General features: G+C 39.8%; 2 protein-coding genes across 7 annotated transcripts; both read left to right on the top strand.

The window, feature by feature from the left end:
• Positions 1–3,062: 3,062 nt before the first annotated feature.
• LOC143871939 (serine/threonine-protein kinase AtPK2/AtPK19-like) lies at positions 3,063–8,614 on the top strand. Its single transcript, XM_077376705.1, has 7 exons — positions 3,063–3,160; positions 4,927–5,894; positions 6,275–6,357; positions 6,451–6,571; positions 6,695–6,868; positions 7,769–7,876; positions 8,211–8,614. The coding sequence occupies exons 2-7, from the start codon at positions 5,211–5,213 to the stop codon at positions 8,508–8,510; spliced, it is 1,470 nt and encodes a 489-aa protein (XP_077232820.1). The 5' UTR covers positions 3,063–3,160; positions 4,927–5,210; the 3' UTR covers positions 8,511–8,614.
• A 1,257-nt stretch (positions 8,615–9,871) lies between these two features.
• STN8 (Protein kinase superfamily protein) lies at positions 9,872–22,924 on the top strand. Of its 6 annotated transcripts, none has more exons than XR_013246684.1 (6): positions 9,873–10,541; positions 17,230–17,403; positions 18,600–19,004; positions 20,001–20,359; positions 22,105–22,200; positions 22,638–22,924. XR_013246684.1 is itself a non-coding variant. In XM_077376704.1 (5 exons), exons 1-4 carry the CDS (start codon positions 9,957–9,959, stop codon positions 20,346–20,348), a joined length of 1,512 nt encoding a protein of 503 aa, XP_077232819.1. In that variant the 5' UTR covers positions 9,872–9,956; the 3' UTR covers positions 20,349–20,359; positions 22,638–22,924. The 6 variants fall into 6 exon arrangements, 2 of the variants coding, with proteins under 2 accessions (XP_077232819.1, XP_077232818.1); XR_013246662.1 differs by having other exon boundaries at positions 22,610–22,924; XR_013246678.1 differs by having other exon boundaries at positions 22,105–22,243.
• The last annotated feature ends 961 nt before the right edge of the window (positions 22,925–23,885 follow it).

Raw genomic sequence — 23,885 nt, 5'->3', positions numbered from 1 at the left:
GGATTCATGCCACCTAAACTTATTTATTACGGCACCGAAAGATGCAAAATTAAAGGAACTATGGTTGGGTGGCATTGATCTGAGCCCCCTTGCAATTGGGATTTTTCTAGGGCATCCTTCAGTTTAGCATTTCTCTTCATAATTAAGCCATGAGAGAATTTTACTTTGGGTAAGATTTTCTCTATAACACAAGATGTTTGCTATGCAACTATCAGAAATTATCTAAAAAAATGTGGATTAGCGTAAGCCCTTCTAAAAGCTAAGGCCATGTTTGGCAACCATGAATTATTTTTCTATGAAATTTTAGTTTATCGAGTGGCGAGAGAGCAGGGAGGTTAAGAGATGGGACTTGAGATCTATGACTCGGGAGATGGCAAGAAATGGATAAAAATATGGAAAAAATAAATTGTAATTTGATTAGAGTTCTTCTTTTCCTCGGTTTTCACCCTCTCCTCACTTTTACCCTCTGGAGTCCCTACATTTCCCACCCCCGCTATCCTTCTCTCACCTCTCAACAAACTTCATTTATTCAAAATCAAGGATATTTATGGCAGCCAAACATGACCTTTCCGTATATGTATTTGATGGTTTTGTTATGCTCTGACACACATGTAAGCCCCGTTCAGTTGCTTCACTTGACATGGAAAGGAAATGGAAATGACGTGGTAAATGGAAAGGAAATGCAAAGGATTGTGAGATAGGTGTTTAGTTATCAGGAGAAAGTGAGAGTCGTCAAATGTTTTTGGTGTGATTTGTAGTTTTAACGGTTAATACCCAAGAAAAACATGATCAAGACTCTCAGGGGCCATTTGGATACCAATATTTTAAGGGAGATGATATTTTCACTCCCCGTGCGTTACATGCATGCTCCCCTTATAACGTGATTTGACATCAAAAAGCGTTAAAGTTGCCCACTTTTCACGTCAAATCACGCTATAAGGCAGCGTACGCGTAATGTAGGGGGAGTGAAAATATCATCCCCCTATTTTAAAATCTTGGATTTTCTCAAAATCCTGGATGGGAGATGAGAGAAGGAGACTGTTGTCGTTTTATGATTTCTCATCCGTCTTTTCGTTGAGCAAGAGAGAAGGAGATCGTCCCGTGTTTCCAGGTTTTAGAAATCTCAGGGTAGGAGAGAGATTTCTAAAACATGGATTTCTTACTCAAAATCGAGGATAATGGATTGTAAAATCCAAAATTTTACACCGCTTTCAAACTAAAACCATGATTATGAAATCCATGTATCCAAACAACCCCTTTTGCATACAAGCAGTTCTCAAAATTCAAAACAAACAGGGCATTAGCTTAAACCGTGTGGCACAGCATCGAAGCATTGAAACCCATATGCTCTGTTTGGATGTTTGGGGGATTTAGAGAAGAAGAAGTCAAAGGGAAATCAAAAGGAAATTAAAAGGAAATCAGTCAACGGGAGAGATTGTGAGTAAATCTCCCCGACATTGTTTAGTTGGGGGTAGGAGATGTGCAGGAGTTTTTTTACTGTATTTTTTAAGATTTTTTTGGGGAATGTTATCAGCACTACTGTTTTTTGATGAGGGCACTCCTCACTTTATAAAAAGTACGGTATGGCCCACACCATAGGATTATCCAAACCGTCCATTAGATGGGCCATAGCCTAAATAGGTTATGCCCCAAAATTATTTCCATTGGTTGATTCTAACCCTCTGATCTATAGAGGGTTAGGATCAACCCTCTAACATTCAGATTGGAGGGTTAGGATCATCCTATGTAAATGATTTTTGGAGCATAACCTATTTAGGCTATGGCCCATCTAATGGACGATTTGGATCATCCTATGGTGTGGGCCATACCGTACTTTTAATAAAGTGAGAGTGCCCTCATAAGAAAACAGTAGTGTTGATAACATTTCATTTTTTTATAGGAATTTGCTAGCAAACTTCTCCTATGCCACTTCTCGGCATGTGGCCATCCTTGTGCAAAGATGCGCACATGGGCAAAAGTTGCTAGCAAAAGTAAAAATAAGCAAAAAAATAATCATTATAAAAAAAAGTAAAATAGATAAAGTTTTAAATGAAAAATTACCTAGAAATTGTTATAAAGTTTGAAAATTATGAAAAATAATACCAACAAAATATAATAAGATATGACAATTACGGAAAAAACTATAAGCAAAAGTAGAAAATTATGACAATTACGGTGAAAAAGAATTTTCCTGAGAAATTGTCCCATTTTTCATTCGATTTGGAGAAATTCTTCCGGTGAATTTCGAGGGTTCCATGTCACCCGACAAGCGCCCGACATAATCGGCGGTCAAAATTCCAATTTCTGTTAAATCCCTACCAAATATCCCTCGGTTAATGAGGAGAATTACATTCCCTGCTATTTTACTAAAAAAAACGTAACCAAACAGAGCGTTAGGAATATAAATCTTTGGATAAGTCATTCTTGGGATTGGCTATCCTGCTTGGGGGAATTACATTGCACTATTTTATCAAAGAAAACAGGAGGACATCAACAAAGTATAGCAAATCCTTCCAAGGATTTAAAAAGAAGAAGCCCGGGCTTGTTATTATCCCCACAGTGAACAGCTCCTCATAAGGTGATCAAGACCGTTGATCTTATGAAATAGATAAGCCATATCAAGAAAATCAGGACCGTAGGATTATAACCCCCACCTGCACTTCCTTCGTTATTTGACTTACTTCCAATCATTGTTAGACGCCGCGACAATAAAGGGCATTCAGAAATTACATAATTTACTAAAGGGCATTATCGTCAATTCATACAGCTGGCAACTATTTCGGCCTTTGAACGCCACCCAAACGAGTGGTTAAAGCATATTCCCCCGCATCGTTGCGAAATCCTAAATTCTTCAATCTATAGGAGATCATTTTTCGCCCCCTCTGTAGGATAATTCGCTCCCTTGTAAAGGAGGATATGTGGCAGACTTTAACGCTTTTTAACGTGAAAGGATGCGAATTATCCCACAAGGGGTGCGAATATATTCATCACCCCCTACGTTTTTTGCTTGGTGTTATTCTCAGCCAACTAAATAAAGACACGTGTAATCCGAGTTCGAAACGGGATCTATTCGCGTTAGGTTTTCTGCTACTATAAATACGGGAATTCGAGAAAAGTTCCCTCAAAGGGTAATTGATCGCTACTGAGGCAATCTCCAAAGGTAAGCCAGAAATATATTTTTCCCCTTTTTTCCGAATCAATTTTTTTCTAGGGTTTGTTTAGGGTTTCCAGGGTTTGATTGTTGTTTCACGTATTCTTCAGGTTCTCAGGTTCCATTTTGTTGTAATTCGTTAGTTTTGGCTATGGATTTTAGGAATTGTTTGAACAGATCTGAAGTGAGATGGATTTTCCGAATTTAGATGTCTGCATCAAATTTTCTAGGGTTTGATTAGGGTTTCCAGGGTTAGATTGTGTTTTTTTACTTTTCTTTTTGTTGATTGTGTTCTGGTTGGCGATTTATTCTGATTTCTCCGTCTTCATGTCTATCCTTCTATTTGTTTTGAGTTTTTTTTAGGTTTTCAGGTTCCATATTTATATTTTTTCTGGTAATTCTATGGATTTTAGGAATTGTTTGAACAGATCTGAAGTGAGATGGATTTTACGAATTTAGATGTCTGCATCAAATTTTCTAGGGTTTGATTAGGGTTTCCAGGGTTTGATTGTGCTTTTTTCCTTTTCTTTTTGTTGATTGTGTTCTGGTTAGCAATTTATTCTGATTTCTCCGTCTTCATGTCTATCCTTGCAATTTGTTTTGTGTTTTGTTTAGGTTTTCAGGTTCCATTTTTTTTTTTTTTTTTTTGGATTTTAGGAATTGATTGAAAGGTGTGAAATTTCCACATGTTATGATTGGATTGTCCTTTTTATTTTTCTATGATCTAGGCCGTTTAATTTTTTATTTTTCGAGGCTATGTTAATTTATAGAATTGCGTGAATATACGGATTTTTCTTTTAGTAATTCTAAATCTGATGAATTCTGTTATTTGAAAGGCTTGCAAGATTATTGATCTCCTTGAATTTCCTATTTCTTAATGCGTCTTTTATTTTATAGGGTTCGCTCGATTTTCATTTGTGGATAATTGATATTAGAAATTGATTTCACAATCCGGAGGCATGCTAGATTCCTGTCTTGATTTTCAATACAACTCGCCTTTGTCCCAAAGTAGTTGGGGTCGGCTAATGAATCCTTTAGAATATTTTCATGAAGAAGGTGAAAGGATCTACCCAGCTCAAATTGACTAAGTCTAATCCTGATACTAGTTGGATTCGTCTACATGGATCATTTTCTTCCATTCTATCCTATCGAAGTTCGTGCTCTCTGTTATGTTCCTAGCCCTCAAGTCTTTCCTCACTGTTTCTACCCAAGTTGTTTTTAGTCCGCCCCTACCTCTTTTTACTCCGTCAACTTGGCACGAGTCACTTCTTCTCACTGGAGCATCCAAAGGCCTACGTTGGATAGGCCCAAACCATCTTAAGCAGTGCTCTCTCATCTTCTCCTCAATTTTGTTGATTTCAATTTTATTTATTTTTGTTTTTTTCCTCAGCTTTTGCTCATTTATTCTGTTTTCTCATGCATCTTCTTATGTCCTGTGATTTCGTTGAGTTTTTTTTCTCAAAACGATTTATATTTATTGTGCTATATTACTAGTACTAGGAATTGTTTGAATAAACCAAAGTCTGATAAATTTCTTGTTTCTTGGGCATGTTAAAAGCTTTTTCTTTGATCTTTAATATGTTTGTTTTTCTTCTTTTGACTTGATCTCCTTGATTTCTTGTTTAAATGAATGTTTTAAGTTCTAGGGCCAGGGTTTCTTTCTGTTTCAACCATATTTGGTTTTTTGTGGTAATTTATGAATATTAGGGCTAGGGTTTATTTCTGTTTTTTTGGCATACTGCTTCATTTAACTTCATTGCTTGACTGCATTACAGCTTTCAACACTAGATCTTCATGAATTCAAGAAGTACTGTAGCATCTGCTGTTTCCTGTAAATCGGGAAACAAGAACGACTTCTTGTTCTGGATTTTGGTTTGCTTACTCCCAAGATTCCTGGGAACTCCTGTTGTGTACGTGGACTTCCAGCTGTTGAAGGCCATTGTTAGAAATCCTTCTTCATCAGTTTCCATCTTGAACGCTTTTGGAGAGAGCCTGTCGTAGGCAGTGGACGTACTATTAATTACCCACAACAACTTCCGTTTATTTATTGTTCGAAGAGATGGTTTCTTCTCAAATACCCGGTGTGACTAGGCCTACTGAGAACCGCATGTGCAAGTCTTTCCAGAGGCAGTTGTTTCTTCGCGTGGAACCCCCTGATATTCCCTCGGAACATGCGGAGTTTGATTTTTCTGACGTATTTGGCCCCATGCCAGTTCAATCCCCAGTCGAGTTAAACTTGACAAACTCTGGGAATTCTGTAACAGTGATTGATTCGAGTGAAATAGCTTATGATGAACCAGTGGTCATTTACAGCCGATCACATTCGCTGGTGGGGCCCACGTCTTGTGTTAGCCCATCCTTGCAGGTCAGCTTGCTCACTTTACATGAGACGGAGAGTTCATTGGAGCTTGTAGAGTGTGTCACTGGTGAGACGGTAGGAGAAATTGTGGAACCATCTGTAGTTGATGCTGTAGGGAAACCTTTCGATGATATTAACCCTGAGTTGGTGAAGAAACAAGGTGTGGGACTTGAGGATTTTGAAGTTATGAAGCTTGTTGGACAAGGTGCCTTTGGGAAAGTGTTTCAAGTAAGGAAGAAAGGTACTTCTGAAATATATGCCATGAAGGTCATGCGGAAGGATAAGATTATGGAGAAAAATCACTCAGAGTACATGAAAGCCGAGAGAGACATTTTAACAAAAATTGACCACCCATTCATTGTGCAGCTAAGATACTCATTCCAGGTAACCATTCAAATCATTAATTAGTACTTATTTGCACTCTTCATGCTCTGATTGATTCATTTGGTGTTATTCCTGTATCTTTAATGTACCTGTTTTTTTGGAATGGTATCTTTAATGCACTTGTTATTTGCTTATAATACTGTAAATGGAGATGGAGATCTAGTTGAAATGAATGTTGTGCAGGGTTAGAATGATTTATTGTGTTTATTTATTTATTTTTTTGAATAATTTATTGTGTTTTATGATGCAGACAAATTACAGACTATATATTGTGCTGGATTTTGTTAATGGAGGACACCTATCTTGCGCAGGATTAGAATGATTTATTGTGTTTTATTTTTTATTTATTTTTGAATGATTTATTGTGTTTTATGATGCAGACAAAGTACAGACTATATCTTGTGCTGGATTTTGTGAATGGAGGACATCTATTTTTTCAGCTTTACCATCATGGCCTTTTCAGGTACACTTCGCTGACTACCTATGGATGATTATGAAAATCTCAATAGATTAAACCCTGTATTATAGAGCAATTGACCCTTACTGTTTGTTTCAGAGAGGATCTTGCACGCATATATACTGCTGAGATTGTTTCTGCTGTTGCGCACCTCCATGCAAATGGTATTATGCATAGGGATCTCAAACCTGAGAACATCCTTCTCGATGCTGAGGGCCACGTATGATCCTATGCTCTACTCTCTCCCTTTCTCTTCCGTATATGCAAAACAAGCACACCTGTTCTTCGGCAATACCTTCTCCCTCTTATATAGTTTTTGATAATTTGCTTGCATTTTGATTAGGCTATGTTGACTGACTTTGGCCTGGCAAAACAATTTGAAGAGAACTCAAGGTCCAACTCCATGTGTGGAACAGTAGAGTACATGTCACCTGAAATTGTTCTTGGGAAGGGACATGATAAGGCTGCCGATTGGTGGAGTGTTGGTATCTTATTGTTTGAAATGCTCACCGGGAAGGTTGGTTTTCTTTTCTTCTCTCTCTTTTTCCATTTTTATGGAACTCTTGCATGGGACTAGCACTTGTTATCCAAAAAACAGCTCTGTGTTTATAGCCATCGGCAAGTTAACATGCAATTAAATGCCTCCCATTCTTCGTTGGATGACTCTTGTCCTCCCTACCCTTATTAAATCTGTGGTTTATTATATTTTAAATGTCAATGTGCAAATCTAACCATGAGTAGTGAGGTTAGGAACATCACTTGTTTGTGTCATGATGTGCTGGAGTTTCATCACTCTCTCCATACTGCTATTGTTTTGGCGGATTCGTTAGCCAAAAATGGTGTCTTTAGGGCTTTATTTCTATGTGGGGCAATCTCTGCCCCCATTGTAACTGCAGCGTTGTTAATAAATTTATACGGTTTCTTAGAAAAAAAGAACCATGAGCAATGCTCATCGTTCAAGCACTGTCATACCATTCGGAAAAAAAGGGGAAAAAGAGCTGTTGTCATTCAAAAGAAAGACAAGAAAATTAGCCAATACATCTTCAACTACTGTTGTACCATTGAATGAATTACCCTTAGTTCTTTCTATGGTGTATGCGTGCTGCTTGTTGTATCTGCATGTATTTCTTTACTTTTCCTGTAATTACAAAACATACCTAATGGGTACTTATGAAGTGCACATATACAAGGAATTGATAAAAGACCTAAATCAAAGGTGGATCTCTGAAAAGGGGTCTTTATTAGGGCTTTGGCCTGAAGGAAAACAGTGTATCTATCTTTATTATTCAAATATGTGAAGCATCATGACTCATGAGTGTTTGCCTTGTTATAATAATTTCCAGTATTACGAATTTAAACATTCTTGATGGTAAACAGACTTGCTTTTATTGATTATGTTTTTTATTACCTTGTGCAGCCACCTTTTTTTAGCGGCAACCGGGAGAAGATTCAGCAGAAAATAATCAAGGATAAGATCAAGCTGCCTGCTTTTCTGTCTTCTGAGGCGCATTCTCTGTTGAAAGGGGTAATCCACATTTTAATTCTTTTATGTGTTAATATGGTTAAAACAGGTAATATATTAGAAAATTTGATAGGTTAAGTAAATATCATATAAAAAATTTACTATTTAAATAGATAAAACTCAAACCATGTGATAATTATAAATTTGTTGTACTAGTATTTGGGCAAAAATGGATAACAAAAAAAAAAGAAAGAAAGGAAAACTTTTTTTTGTTTTCTTAGTAGCTGGTATCAAACTAGGTTTAAATTTTTTTTTGTTCTTGATAGATGCAGGATTTGGTCACATTTCTTTGCCACCCTATCTATGAATAACAAAACCTCTTTTTTGTTTGTTTCAGCTACTGCAGAAAGATGCGAGCAAGCGCGTGGGCGGTGGACTGGGTGGTGGGGATGAGATAAAACGTCACAAGTGGTTCAAGTCTATCAACTGGAAGAAACTAGATGCGAGAGAAATCCAACCGAGCTTCCGTCCAAACGTTGCTGGAAAGCAATGCGTTGCCAACTTTGAGGAGCGGTTGACCAATATGGCACTGTTGGATTCTCCAGTCGCCAGCCCAGTCGCCGGTGACTGCAATTTCATGGGGTTCACCTATGTGAGCCCTGCCCCTTTCCTTAAAGGTACTCAGTCTTTCTGCTGAGGAACTCTTTCACAACCTATGGATACTTATGGGGAAAGGTGAATGTTATAAACGATTTGTGTGGCCGAATATTTGCTTTTTTGTTATATTGACATTTCATTGTTTTTATATATGTTCATGTTGTTGTGAGCCTCTGTGGCTGCTATCATGGACGCTACCAAATCCCATCTACATTTCTCTGTGAATTTTCAAAAAGAAAGTGCATCTCCCTGTGGATACAATCTTAAAACAAGATTAAGGATTTGCTATGGACACCATCAAGGCATTTTGCAGGCTGGCTGTTGCATGAGAGAGCAGCCACCTCAGATGGATTAAGCGAGTAAGACAAAAAGTGAGCCTGAGTGGCTGCTCTCTCATGCGTGAAATGCCTTCTGCGATGGTCCCTAGCAAATCCCATAAGGGCCCGTTTGGATACCTCCCATTTTTTATTTGGATTTGGAATTGAGTTTTGAATACATAATGAATATATCCGGCAGCTCATGTTGAGGGAGACAGAGATGGAAGGGGGTACTTCCTAGTGGTGGCAAGGGGTTGAGGAGCAAAGAGGGTGAAGGAAACTGCCTTTGTGGATTTCCAATTTCTTGTTTCCACAACAAATTTAGAAATCTGATTTTTTTCACTGTCAGCTGCTGAATTAGAAATCCAAGAATTTGATCTGATTTAAATTACAATGCAAAAAGGGCTGCAAATGTGCGAATTCCAAATGAAAATCTTCTCGGCATCCAAACGGGCCCTGACATTATTTGCAAATATTTTTGTTTGCCTTTGGATACCCCTACTTGCTGGTGCCATAACAATCAGCTCCCTCCCTCTGGGAAAAAAAAATAAAAAATAGGAGCACTTGGTAAGCAACTACTTGTTACTGTTAATTTCCTTTTAAACTTGAGCACTCTGTCAATAAAAAAAACAGAAGCAAAATTAGACAGAATCAACCCGAGCCCGACCCGATCTTATGGTACAAGCTCAACCCGTTATCTCAAAAAATTGACCCGAGTTACACCCCTAATGTCGGGTCGGGTCGGGTTGAGCTTTTTGCTAAAAGATGAATTGGAATCAACCCGGCCTGAATTTTTGGTAAAAGCTCAACCCAAAGTCCCGAAAAAATCGAAAGCTCAACCTGACCTGATTTTATGGTAAACGCTCAACTCGAAGCCCCAAAAATTCGACCCGTTTTTGCTAAGTATGCTCCTAACCATAACCGAACCCAACTCTAGTAAATGCGAACACAACCCGAACAAAATCGGGTCGAGCCCGTCCGGTTCGGGTGGGTCGAACCCATTCGGGTCGAGCCAGGCCCAAGTTGCACCCTATGCAACATAAATGAAAGTCCAAACGCCTCGGATAATTTCATGATTGACACGTGGCCAAAAACCCACCTCTGCAGACACTCCCATTCCCTCTCTAAGCCACACAAACACAAAACCTCTGTAAGAAAAGAAAACACCCATGGCTTCTCTACTCTCTCCAACCTCTCACTCTCTGCAACAAAACTTCCCATTCCCATGGCTTTCTTCTCCAAAACTCATCTCCCCAAAACCCTTCTCTTCACCCATTAACCCTTCCACAAGAAACCCAATAAAATGCAAAGCCTTTTTCAGCAATTTATCAGATAATCTATTAAAGAACACTCTTCATTTGGATGAATCAACAGCTTTATTCCCCATTCTGCGATCTGGGTTATCTCAATTTCAAAGAATTAGTGCAGAATTACCAGAATTGGAGAGATGGGAATTATTGGCTTTTGTTGGGTTGAGTTGGATTTACTTGACTGCAAGACCAGGTGTACTAATGGGTGCCATTGATACTTATCTTCTTGCCCCTTTGCAACTTGTTCTTGATAGCTTATCGGGGCGGCGGAGCTTGAAAATGGCGGATTTTGTTGTTGGGGATAGGTTGGGAGAAGGGTCTTTTGGGATTGTCTATTTTGGGGCAATTGTTCCAAAGAATGTGAGTGTGGAAGATAGGGTTGGAAAGAGGGGGAAAGGATTAGAGATTGATAAGAGATTCAAAGAGAAGGTTATTTTGAAAAAGGTAAATGTATGATCCAATTCTATTTTTTTACTATATTTGATATAGGGAAATGATATCAGCACAATTATCTTTTAATAATTGCACAAACCCAGCTTTTCTTTTCCATTTTAATTGGCTTGTGATTGTGAGAGCTTTTTGGGAACTGTAATAACCTTTGACAGCTTTTTAAATAAGAGTTAGTGCAAATATCAAAACATGGTTGTGCTGATATCATTTACTTGATATATGTGGACTTACGTGCGAGAATTAGGAACAAAAAAATGCGGAAGTGGCCTTGTGTTCTTCTTCTTGTTTTAAGTGAATGGTTGGAGTTCATTTTGGATTAGATAAATGGATGGTTGATTAAAAATTTCATGTCATTTTTTTTAATGTTGGACTCTTTATTTATTGCAAATGTGGGTTTTTCCTATGAGGGGTTTGCAGAAGGTAAATTGTGGTTTGGTTGAATTTTCTAGTTTCAATTTGAGCCGGGTAGATCTGTTCATCTTCTTCATGAAAATTTTCTAAAGGATTTATTAGCCGACATCATGTAGTTTTCTTGAGGGGGAGTGTTGCGCTCTCTAGTCAGTCTTTGTCTTTTCGACTTTATGCCTTAACCTCTCTTTTCCGGGCGATTGTTTCCCCATCATTGGTCGGCTCTTTTCAGGCGACGATGTTCATGCCGTTGACCTTATCTCCAGACGATGGTTTCCCCATCGTTGGTTGGTTATCTTATCCCTCCTTTTCCGGGCGATGGCTTCCATATTCATCGTTGGTCTGCTCTCTTACAGGCGACGATATTTTCCTGTTGACCTTGCTTTTCTGGGCGATGGTTTCCCCATCGTTGGTCGGCTCTTTTCAAGCGATGATGTTCATCCCGTCGACCTTGTCTCCAGGTGATGGTTTCCCCATTGTTGGATGGTTATCTTCTCCCTCCTTTTCAGGGTAATGGCTTCCATATCTATCGTTGGTCGGCTCTTTTCAGCCAACGATGTTCATGCCGTTAACCTAGTCTCCAGACGATGGTTTCCCCATCGTTGGTTGGTTATCCTTTTTCTCTTTCTATTCCTTCTCTCCAGGCGACAGTTTCCCTGTCGACCTTGTCTCCGATGGTTTCCCTATCGGCTGTTATCCTCTTCACTTGGCGTTGTGCTGTTTCGCCGATGGTCACTGTGTGCACCATTGGTGTGCCCCTTTGCTTGTTGGATCGTAGTTGTTCCTGCCATGGCGCCTCCATTGCTCATGATATGCGGATCTATTCTCATTTATGAGGAGGCCCTGTTTGATCGCTCATGCTGCTGCGCTACCTCAGGGGAGCTGCTCTTTTTTATGGCCATTGATCGCGAGGCTGTTTACTGTGGCCGTTGCTGTCCTTTTTAGTATTATGCTTTCATTATGTATTCACCACGCCAGCTTGAGGATTGTTATACCAAGCTGGATTTGTGTATGGGCTTATTGTACTTTTTTTATGTACGGTCCTTTTTGTTGTACTTTTTAGTTGTTGTTGTAGTCTCCCTTGTAACAAGCTAGAGTTTCACAGTGTATACACTCCAGCTTGAGGGGGAGTGTTGAATAACATGTACTTAGGGTAGTTTAGTCATTGTACTTTGTTGCCCTAGTTTGGGCCTATATATACATCATATTCATGAAGAGCTCCCTAGTGGAGACTTCCCATCTTCTTTACACTTCTTCCTATCTTCTAAACCTTGCTTCTTTTTGTAAGCCCAAGGGTACAACTATCACCCAAGTTTTGATTGATAACAAACCAAAATTGATTGCAATCTAAAGTCTCACACTTTGTTCTGTATAAGTGTTGTAAGTTTCAGCCAGAATGGACTAAATCCACAAGCAGCACTAATAGAAAGAAATGTGGCATGGTGCACAATGAAGCAAGGTGAATCTCATGGAGATCTTGGCGTAGAATGAACTCACAAGATATCAAAGCCACGTGCCCTTCAAACAGTGAAGACCGAAGACTCAATAGCTTAGGAGCAAGTTGTCTCCCCTTAGACTGTATTAGGCCTCCCATAAATCTTAGGAACTCACTCTATGGCACTAAGGAAAAAACAACGAAACTCGTCTAAGGAAAAATACAAGAAACAAACTTTAAATGGTAACGGACGACCGCTAGAATAAAGCTGATGACCGCCGCCACAATCATGTTATGCAGGAAATTTTTCCCGAGAGATCAACGGACGACTGCAAGTTACTTGGCGGTCGTCGCCCAAAAACTTGCATCCTACAGGTTTGTAACCGAGGAAAAAATGGACGGCTGTAATCAATGACGGTCGACCGGCGACGAGTTTTCAAATTTTTTTAAAATCGCACCGGGTTTTTGCGGGTGACCGGACTTCGTTTGTACCGACCGTTAGAAAACCCATAATGGCTAATTTTTGCCTTAAACCTATATAAACTCACTTTTACTTCATTAATGACAGATTTCCACCTTTGCAAAAACAATTTATGAGCATTGAAATCAGTCTTTTACCTCTTGAGTGATAAAGATCTTTCTCTCCCTCATTTATAGCTCCTAAAGTGCCCTAGTTTGAGATCCCTTTGAGAGGCTTTAGGATCATTACTGTAACCGTTTATTTCTTGAGAGAAATCTTGTTAAGTTTGAGTGTTGTATCAAGCCTATTAAGAGGCTAAGAGAGCGTTTATCCTTCTTGATTGTATTCAAAGCAATAGTGGTGTGGTAAGAGGGATTAAATTCCTAGCGTTGGTCTGTAAGAAGCCTTCCGATCCGGGCTTGGTGTGGCGTCGGAACTTTTAGTGGAGTTCGCCAGGGAGACAAACTTGGCAAGTGGAGTAGGCCTTCGAGGAGAAGGTTCGAACCACTATAAATTGCTCGTGTCATCTCTATTGGCTCTATCTTCTTTCTCTCATACGGTGATTGGAAATATCATTACTTGCTCCTTTTGCACAATTTACAATAATCAATTGTTCTTACACATAAAATCAACTCACATTAAAATAAATTTTTGAATTACCCAATTCACCCCCCCTCTTGGGTTGCCCTTTGGGATTTCACATTTCTAACAAGAGCTATAGGTTCTTGGTTCAAAACTCCTTGATATTAAAAATCCACATGTAATGCACAACCCAAAAGAAGGGCCACATGTGCCACGTGTAGGCCAACCCTAAAAAAGAGGGGCCAGAAGTGAGGGGAGTGTTAAAGCTTAAATAACGCCTTCTCTATCAACGTAAGCTTTTGGAGTAATTGGTCGTGTCACGCCCCGACCCCACTATTTAAATATTGCCCGGTTCTGGTTTTACCCACCCTCCCTTGTTTTGTTTTCCAGCAGCACTAACAGTGCCCAACCCACTCCGTGGGGCCCGCTCCTTGGAGATGCTAAAAACACGTCTACATGGGGAGAGGGAGACCACTCATATATAGCCTAGAATCTTTCCATCTTTCGATGTGGGATCTCACAATCCACCCCCCCCCCCCCCCTTGGGGCCCAACGTCATAGCTGGCACATTGTATTGGCGAGGTCGGTACCATTCTATCACGCCCCTACCCCCACCTTGTAAATATTGTTCAATTCTACCAATGATTTGGCCTACACTTTGAATTCCTTGCCAACACACGTGTCGTGTCTGACACGACACCCGTGTCCATACGCGTCTGACACGACACCCGTGTCCATACGTGTCGACACTCCTTTAGACACCTTTAAGTGTGATTCTAGAAGTGTTAGTAACTTTATATGTATGTATGTGTATGAGTGTAACACTATTTCTAGATTTTTAGGGGTTGCTGTGTCAGATACCTCATATCCGTGTCGAAACTTGGCACACGAATCCATGTCCACAAATCATGATTATATGTACTTTCTATTTTATGCGTGTCCCCGTTTCTAAATTTTGGCAGTTCACCGTGTCCGACACTCCGTGTCTGTGTCGACACGCAACACTCGTGTCTGTGTCCACAAATCATAGGGTTCTAGGCTTTTCCACCCTCCCCGGTTTTGTTTTCCAGCAGCACTAACTGTGCTCGACCCACTCCGTGGGGCCGCCCCTTGGAGATGCTGAAAACGCTTCTACACATGAGATGGGGAGTTCACATAAATAGCATAAGAACTTTCTCTCCCTTTCCGATGAGGGATCTTGCAATCCCCCCCTTAGGGACCAGCGTCCTCGCTGACACAGTATACTTTGGAAGGTATAGCTCTGATACCATTCTGTCACCCCCCCACCCCACTGTGTAAATATTGTCCAGTCCTGGGTTTAGCCACCCTCCCCGGTTTCGTATTCCAGCAACACTAACTGTGCCCGACCCACTCCGCGGGGCCCGCCCCTTGGAGATGCTGAAAACGCATGTACACAGGGGAGAGGGAGAGTTCACATATATAGCCCAGGAACTTCCTCTCCCTTTCCGATGTGGGATCTTACAATCCACCTCTCTTAGGGCACAACGTCCCCGCTCGCACACCGTACTACGAGAAATATGAGTCTTATCATGCCCGACCCCACTGTGTAAATATTGTCTAGTTATGGGTTTTGCCACCCTCCCCGGTTTTGTTTTCCAGCAACACTAACCTTGCCCGACCCACTTCGCGGAGCCCGCCCCTTGGAGATGCTGAAAATGTGTCTACACAGGGGGAGGGAGAGTTCACATATATAGCCCAGGAACTTCCTCTCCCTTTCCGATGTGGGACCTTACAATCCACCTCTCTTAGGGCACAACATCCCCGCTGGCACACCGTACTACGAGAAATATGAGTCTTATGACTTATCATGCCCGACCCCACTGTGTAAATATTGTCTAGTTCTGGGTTTTTCCACCCTCCCCGGTTTTGTTTTCCAGCAACACTAACCTTGCCCGACCCACTTCGCGGGGCCCGCCCCTTGGAGATGTTGAAAACTTGTCTACATAGGGAGAGGGAGAGTTCACATATATAGCCCAGGAACTTCCTCTCCCTTTCTGACGTGGGATCGTACAATCCACCCTTAGGGCCAGCATCCTCGCTGGCACACCGTACTGCGAGAAATACGACTCTTGTCATTCCCGACCTCACTGTGTAAATATTGTCCGGTTCTGGGTTCCCACCCTGGCACACCGTACTGCGAGAAATACGACTCTCGTCACGCCCCGGCCTCACTATGTAAATATTGTCCGGCTCTGGGTTTCCCACCTCCCCAGTTTTGTTTTCCAGTAGCACTAACCTTGCCCAACTCACTCCGCGGGGCCCGCCCCTTGGAGATGCTGAAAAGGTGTCTACACAAGGAGAGTTCACATATATAGCCCAGGAATTCCTCTCCCTTTCCGATGTGGGATCTTACAATCCACCCCTTTAGGGCCCAGCGTCCTCGCTGGCACACCGTACTGCGAGAAATACGACTATTCTAACGCCCCAACCCCATTGCATAAATATTGTCCGGTTCTGGGTTTCCCACCTCCCCGGTTTTGTTTTCCAGCAGCACTAAATTTGCCCGACCCACTTTGTGGGGCCCGCGCCTTGAAGATGTTGAAAACGCGTCTACATAGGGAGAGGGAGAGTTCAAATATATAGCCCAGGAACTTCCTATTCCTTTTCGATGTGGGATCTTACAATCCACCCCCCTTAGGGCCCAGCATTTTCGTTGGCATACCGTACTGCGAGAAATACAACTCTTGTCACTCCCCGACCCACCGTGTAAGTATTGTCCGGTTCTGAGTTTTCCCACCCTCCCCGGTATTGTTTTCCAGCAACACTAACTTTACTCGATCCACTTCGCGGCGCCCGCCCCTTGGAGATGCTGAAAATGCGTCTACACAGGGAGAGGGAAACTTCACATATATAGCCCAGGAACTTTCCCTCCTCTTCCGATGTGAGATCTCACAGGTTGTTTCACAAGAAGGGCCATTTTTGACTTGTAATTTTACTCAAAGAAGATGAGGTTTGATAGTTGCATTACTGATGAACGAGATACCTGTTTTCTTGCTTATATAATTGTTGAATTTGTTTGAATCTTCCTAGAGATATGCCGTACTGTAAGATTGATTGATGGAAAAAGATGAGTGGGTTTCTATAGTTCTGGTCAGTACTTCTGTCTAGCTCTAATACTTCTTGAAATGAGGCCAATCTGCAAATACTAGTTTCAACTGTTAAAGAACATAAATGTGAATTAGAATATAATAAGCCAACACATGAATTAAAGTAGCTGATTGAACAGATCACAGCTGATGCGGGTAGATAAGCATATGGAAATCCTGAATGAGCCCACACTGATAAAGAATAAACAGAGAAGTTGGGAATTAAGCTCCCTCACAAAATCACAAGACAAAGATGTGATGGAAATAATATGATGTCATTTGTATCTTAAGCCAACCTCCTCGTATTATAGTTTCATGAGTCATATACTTGGGGGTTTATATGTTATAGTTTCATGAGTCATATACTTGGGGGTTTATATGTTGGAACCACATCTTGTTTGTCTCTTCAACTTGTTCATGTTATAGGTGGAAGATTTTTTTTTTTTTTTTTTTGCTGCTTATTGTGTTGGTCCCACTTCAGAATCTCTCTTTGGGACCTAAACTGGATTTCTATTTTTTATTCCGACTCTCAATGACGGTAAGAAGGGTCAAGTTCCGGTGAAACAATAGTTTTTGAATGCATGTGGGGCTTATTATTTCACCCATCTGGTTGTTTCATAAGGAACCGTTTCTGACACATTAATGAACATTGTCTCATCAGTGTATCATTGCTGAATCATGACTTACCAGGTAAAGGTTGGAATTCAAGGGGCTGAAGAATGTGGTGACTTTGAGGAGTGGTTTAACTACAGGGTCTCAAGAGCGGCTCCTGAAACTTGCGCTGAGTTCCTCGGAAGCTTTGTTGCTGACAGAACACTTTCGGAGTTTACTAAAGGAGGCAAATGGCTTGTATGGAAATTCGAGGTAGGTAATGAGAGTTAATAAATGGTTTAATTTTACAGTATTTTTACATACTCGAATCATATGCCTTCTGGCGCAGCCAAGCAACAATGAACAAATAACGCAAAGATCAAGTCAAAAGACTTGAGAAATCTCATGTATGCTATGTCTAGCAAAAACGGAGAATAACAATTGTTATTTTCAGCACCACCAAACTCAAAATTCCCATACATCTTTTTATAATAAGAATTTACATACCAGAAACATTCTAAAACTAATCCACTAACATATAGAAAGATACCTACTTTAACTGAACTGAACTCAACTCAACTAAGCCTTTGATCGGCTAATGAACCCTTGAGAAAATTTTCATGAAAGATACCTACTTTAGACTCCTAATAAAAGGAAAGTTCCTAAAAGAGTTTCTAAGACTTACTACTATATCTAGCTAAATATAAAGCTAAAATACTAGGAAATAAAATAAAAGCTTGTTAAAACCATGTTTCCTATATCTTTTTAAGTTTCCAAATTTCTCATAGCCTTATGTTTCAGATATCTAATTTCCCCAAATCTTCCACGTTCCAATATCTCAAAATCTGTGTAAGCTTGCAAGTTTCCCAATAATGCAAAACTGACCAAAATATCTCTTAACCGGTGTCCGTATTTTCCACTTGTGAATCTTCCCAAAATAGCCATCCTCAAAATTTGTTGCTAATTTTTGGATTGCATCACCTTCTTAACAATCCAGTGTGTAATTTACCTGCTAACTCTCTCTCGTACATGAACAGTATCCATTGTGTATATAGTATATACTCTGTAATATATTACTCACATCATTGACATAATACTGTATATGGATCATTCTATATTATATATGATATTAGTATATCATGTTGTTGATACTATGTTTTCCGCTAGTCTGTTATTTACTACTTAATAATGTGTAGAAAATCTGTTCATGTTATGCTGAATATTGAAGTGCTTTTTTGTATCTTATTTCTTAAGTCTTCTTAGTTGCATATATAATAACTATTTAAATGTTGGCAGTCTCTATACCTTAGTCATCCATATATCCTGACTCTTTCCCTCATATCCATGTCTAACACCAATACCCCACTAATCGCTAGATTTTCCTATCATTTTTATATTGCTTTTAACCCATCCATTCCCAGTTCATAGCAAAGTAATGCTACTTATCAGTTCAGATAAAAATGTAATAGGGAGATCGCGACCTGGCCGATTACATGAAAGACCGCAACTTCCCTTTGAACTTGGAGTCTGTCATGTTTGGGCGTGTTCTTAAAGGACTTGACTCAGATGAACGTAACGCATTGATCATCAAACAAATAATGCGGCAGATTATTACTTCTCTCAAGAAAATCCACGACACGGGTATTGTTCATCGAGATATCAAACCATCCAACTTGGTGGTCACAAGGAAGGGACAGATCAAGCTCATAGATTTTGGTGCAGCAACAGATCTTCGAATCGGCAAGAACTATGTGCCTAACCGTGGACTTCTTGATCCGGATTACTGTCCTCCTGAATTGTATGTGCTCCCAGAGGAGACACCCGTCCCCCCTCCAGAACCTATTGCAGCCATTCTTTCTCCAATCCTCTGGCAGGTATTTATCCATCATTTTTTTTCACTTTCATTATTTTTTTATTGAAATTGCCAAAATTCATGAAACTATGACTTACGTCAGTTTGATTGAATTTATTTATCAATAATTTAAGAAGGGAAGTGATATATCCGCCCCTTTTCATTACTTGGGACAGCCGACTGCAGTGTACGTAGCAATCAAATCTGTCGAATCCTTCCCATGTGAAGCACAACTGCCCCTTTGCAGTCTTAGATTCACTGCAGCTGGGTGTCCCAAGTAATGAAAAAGCATTTATCACTTCCCTTTAAGAAATGTGTGTTTTTTTTATTAATTTGGTTACCATGTAATCTAAAACAGATTATTTCTTATATGGTCGGCCAGTTTATGAAGACCCCTCTCTCCTTATCAGTCAAGCTGAATTACATCCACCCTCTCCTGCTTGGTTATTCCCCCATGAAAATTAATGAAGAAGTATTGGTTTGGGTATTCGAGATTTGAAAATACCAATATGGTTGGATCCATTGGAATGAATTATTGTTTTCATTTTCATGCTCCGAGGGATCGCCATGAGCCATGATGGATTTTGAATCTTGGGCCTATGGCATAAGGGATTTCTGTCTCCAGTCGGGGAGGGAAAGAGAAATGGTGATTATTACTTTCCAAAGTATAGTTTAACTAAAAGTGATTATTTATCGAAGTACTATTATGGAAAAGGAATATTCATGATCCAAGACATATCTAAAACTGATTATTTATCGAAGTATAATTACAGAAAAGGATCCTTCATTCCCAACAACACACTGCTTTACAGGTCCAACATATAATATCAAATGAAGTCCAGCATATTCCATACCATGATTTGCAAACTTATCCACCTCAATGTTACCTTCTTTATGAATATTGCTCTTATATTGGAGAACTGATTATTAGTGTGTAGTTTTATATCACTTTCTTCTTCACCATATTAAGAAGCCTACTCACTGCTGATGTGGCGTACGTCTTTCATGATTGTTTCAGCTCAATAGCCCTGACCTGTTTGATATGTACTCTGCTGGGATTATACTCATGCAAATGGCAATTCCTGCCTTAAGGTCAACAGCCGGTTTGAAGAATTTCAACTCTGAAATCAAAACAGTTGGATATGACTTAAAAAAATGGAGGAATGTCACTCGGTTGAGGCCAGATTTACGTCTACTTGATAAAGACTCTGGCAGAGGATGGGATCTAGTCACAAAGCTTATTTCAGAGAGAGGATATCTTAGACGAGGCCGCTTATCAGCTGCAGCTGCTCTAAGGCATCCATATTTCTTGTTAGGTGGTGACCAGGCAGCTGCAGTTCTTTCAAAACTAACCTTAACCAAGTAGGAGATTTCAAGGTAATTTATTTTAACCATTAGATGGTTTCTTAAATTAGCGTTCATCACTTATTTACTTCTGTTTCTCTATTTGGTTGGCTATGGCATATATAGTGATCAGTGCAACACCATGCAGTTCTGATTATTCTGAACTCATTTTACTCCTCACCATTGCTTGAATGTGCTTAACTTTCACTTTTAACCTCAGCTGATAGGGGTGTATTGACAGGGCAAGTTGAAGTCCTTGCCCTGATATGTAGTTTCTGAAATGTTCTACATAGCTAAGCGTTCGCTACCAAACCTTGTGATTCCCAGACTACCCAATTGCCAAAATTATTTTTTTATCTACTTTTTCTTGCCTCTTACTACTTCAAGTAACTAAGAAAATCCCGGATTTACCCATGAAACCATAGTTTCAAAATTCCCCCGCATCATCATGGACTCCCCCGAGTTGACTCCCTTTTACCTTGGCCGCGTTCTTGTCCAAGTTTGCATTTTCCCTAACCCCTACACACAATCAAAACTCACTCTCTCGAGTTATGACCACATCAACTGAGTAGTTGACCACGTTGTGCTGGGTCGACTAGGATTTTCTTTGGCCGCGTTTTGAAACCATGTGATGATTTTTAATGGAAATTTTCTATATTGTCTTCTTAGCCTTTAGACGCCAGCGACTCTGAACAGCTATTTCATATTTTCTTCTCTTGTCAACTATTCTTGTCACTATGCTACTTACCAGTTACCAGTCGCCCCACTATTTATTTACATAGTTTTGTATTGTATGCCTGATGTTCTCCAACTCATTGGCCTTTCTGGCCTCTCTTAGTCCTATTCATGAACTCAAGCCTTACATTTTTTCCGTTTCAAGGTTTTTGTTTTCTGCAAGGCAACACACTCCTCTCTCTCTCTACACACACACACACACACACACACACACACACACAGAGAGAGAGAGGAGAGAAGGCATTTCGCATAGTGTCTAATGCATGAGAGCAGCCACCTCAGATGAATTAAATGAATAGGACAAAATATGAGCCTATGTGGCTGCTCTCCCATGCAACAGACGCTATGAGAAATGCCTTCTGCGATGGTTCCTAGCAAATCCTATATAAAGTGTTTCTGAGCTCTCAGATAGCTTTTCTGAGCTCTCAGATAGCTTATCTGAGCTCGAGAGTCAAAAACTCATGTGGGCCCACATTTTTGGGGTGATCCAAAGCATTCATTTGAAAGGCCCTTACTTGGATAGGGTATGTACCAAAAATCAGGTCTATAGGATCTCATCCTAACCCATTCAAAAGTGGAGGGAAAAATGGACAGATGTTGTTTCTCCATAGATCTACCCATTTTTTCCCTCCACAAATGGAAGGGTTAGGATGATCCTACAGACCTGATTTTTTGTAGGCACCCTATCCAAGTAAGGGCCTTTCGAATGAAACTTTGGATCACCTCAAAAATGTGTGCTCGCATGTGTTTCTGAGCTCGAGCTCAGAAACACTTTCCTCTCTATATATATAGATATGTGTGTGTGTGCGCACGCGTGCGTGCGTGTGTGTGTTTCTCACAGGTTATAGAGGCCTATGGTTATTGAGAATCTTCTACTTAGGTTGAGATCCTTCTTAAGAATCTCACTGTTCCCAACCGCTTCTGACTAAAAATAAGTTATTTTCTATTTATAGTTGCTGCTTAAACATCTATTTATGTTGTACTAGTTATAAATTTCAGTTTCATATTATCCAAATTAATCATGATATGATGTTCTTCAACAGAAGCATGGCGCCTTGATGCAGTAAATGAAAATTGAGGCCATTCAATGCAAGAAAGGAAGCTGCCATATAAATATCACTCTCCTTGGATTTTCCTTTGTAAGGTCACTAGAATTTCAGTGACCTACCATCTTTTTACCAAGTAACCAATTCCCCTTGATTTCCATCGTTGTTAGAATATTTAAATTCATCAGAATACTCTTGGGAATTAAACTCTACTAATAATAAGATTATATAGTCGAGTACAGATGATTGAATTGTTAAGTATACAATACATAATCTGGTTCCTTGGATCATCCATTAGAATTAGGATTATATTGGGCAATCTAAAAGATGCATAATATACCCATCTTCATAAAATCAGATAAACCATTGTTCTATGGAAGTTTATATTCACACATTCAAAGTATGGCATAACTGTTATTTTATTATGCAGAAGTTTATACCAACACTGGTTTTCTCACTCTTATCTATTTCTTTCTTTTCTTCCATATGACATTTTCTAAAGCTCCTCAGTATTCCTTACCAAGTTACAGAGCACGCATCTGTGCCAGAGACATTTCGAGCACTTTAACAAGAAGGGTCCAGACATGATACATTCGCCGCGTGCAAGAGACAAGGAAGAGAATCCAACATTTCTGTCCAGGACACATCAGGAATGTCCCAAAATCTGTATTTTTCAAGATAAATCATTTATATACATGATGTAGTTATCAAATTGTCTCATCTTCAAGATACAGTTCGTGAGAATGAATTCACTGTTATAAGGTTTCATTCTGATAATTTATTGAAATATGAGTAATTGATCTGTTACCATGTGGTATCTGTAGATTGTTTATTTGATTATGTATTTTTTTAAAGGTGACAATTTTATGAATAGCAAAATCTAAAGTTACAACCATAGAGGGGACAGGACGTCTGATGCATGTGAAACATCGCGGACGCGATATTTAATTGTTGTAGAGGTAGTGGTGACTAGCAATGACAATTCCAGGTGTGACAGATCGGTGCTATATGAGATTAAACTAGAAAACTGGTTGCAATGTATTGGAATAGAAGCTGATTCAAATTCAATTGAATAAATTCAATTATGGGTGAGATGAATCTCAGTTTTAAGTAGTGGAATTAGCCCAGACATCATCACCATTCCAAAAAATAAATAAATAAATAAACCCAAACATCATGTATTACCTCCACTGAAATATTTGGTGAAGAGTTGCATAAGGTAAAAGTTTTATCAGTTCAAATTTCAGAGGACCTATGAATCTGTTTCTGATCCATAGTTTTAAGCAACCCCCCCTCCCCCGCACTATCGTGGACTCTCTTTTCCCTTGGCTGCATTCCGTGTTTTTCTTTACAGAGTCAATAAAAAATTAAAAACTCCTCAACTCTCCTGAGTTATGACCACGTCAACCGAGTATTCAGCTGCGTCAATAGAGTACTCAACCATATTGTGCCGAGTCGACTAGGATTTTCTTCGACCGCGTTTTGACCCGCATCCTCGTTTTGTAACACTGTTCTGATGAGTACCTCCCTTTCCCTTTGCTATCATTCACTGTCAGCTGGTTTTCCAAGTTATTAAATTCAAAATGTCACTTAATCCCAAATAGATTTCAGCAACATCCTACTTTACTTTGGAGTGTATTCCAACCAAGATTGGAATTTTGAGCAGCTAATGTAAATGGGATTTCATAATAGCAGTGAATGGCAACTTTGGTTCAGCTATCTTTGGTAAAGCATAAATGCCATAGTACTTGTATAGGATCCCTCATATCCTAACGGTC

The sequence above is a fragment of the Tasmannia lanceolata genome, unplaced genomic scaffold (assembly GCF_043159265.1).
Source record: "Tasmannia lanceolata isolate RefF3 unplaced genomic scaffold, GAP_Taslan_0.1 ptg000002l, whole genome shotgun sequence".
In the NCBI taxonomy this organism is placed as follows: domain Eukaryota; kingdom Viridiplantae; phylum Streptophyta; class Magnoliopsida; order Canellales; family Winteraceae; genus Tasmannia; species Tasmannia lanceolata.
This window is presented reverse-complemented; position numbering and strand designations above follow the sequence as displayed.

What these genes read in the sequence shown, in the direction of transcription:
- LOC143871939 (XM_077376705.1), top strand. Translation starts at nt 5,211, where the DNA reads ATGGTTTCTTCTCAAATACCCGGTGTGACTAGGCCTACTGAGAACCGC. An exon ending in AGCTAAGATACTCATTCCAG is followed by an intron (nt 5,895 to 6,274) that starts GTAACCATTCAA and finishes TTTATGATGCAG; the next exon opens with ACAAAGTACAGACTATATCT. An exon ending in TTCTCGATGCTGAGGGCCAC is followed by an intron (nt 6,572 to 6,694) that starts GTATGATCCTAT and finishes CATTTTGATTAG; the next exon opens with GCTATGTTGACTGACTTTGG.
- STN8 (XM_077376704.1), top strand. Translation starts at nt 9,957, where the DNA reads ATGGCTTCTCTACTCTCTCCAACCTCTCACTCTCTGCAACAAAACTTC. An exon ending in GGCTTGTATGGAAATTCGAG is followed by an intron (nt 17,404 to 18,599) that starts GTAGGTAATGAG and finishes AAAATGTAATAG; the next exon opens with GGAGATCGCGACCTGGCCGA. An exon ending in TTTCTCCAATCCTCTGGCAG is followed by an intron (nt 19,005 to 20,000) that starts GTATTTATCCAT and finishes TGATTGTTTCAG; the next exon opens with CTCAATAGCCCTGACCTGTT.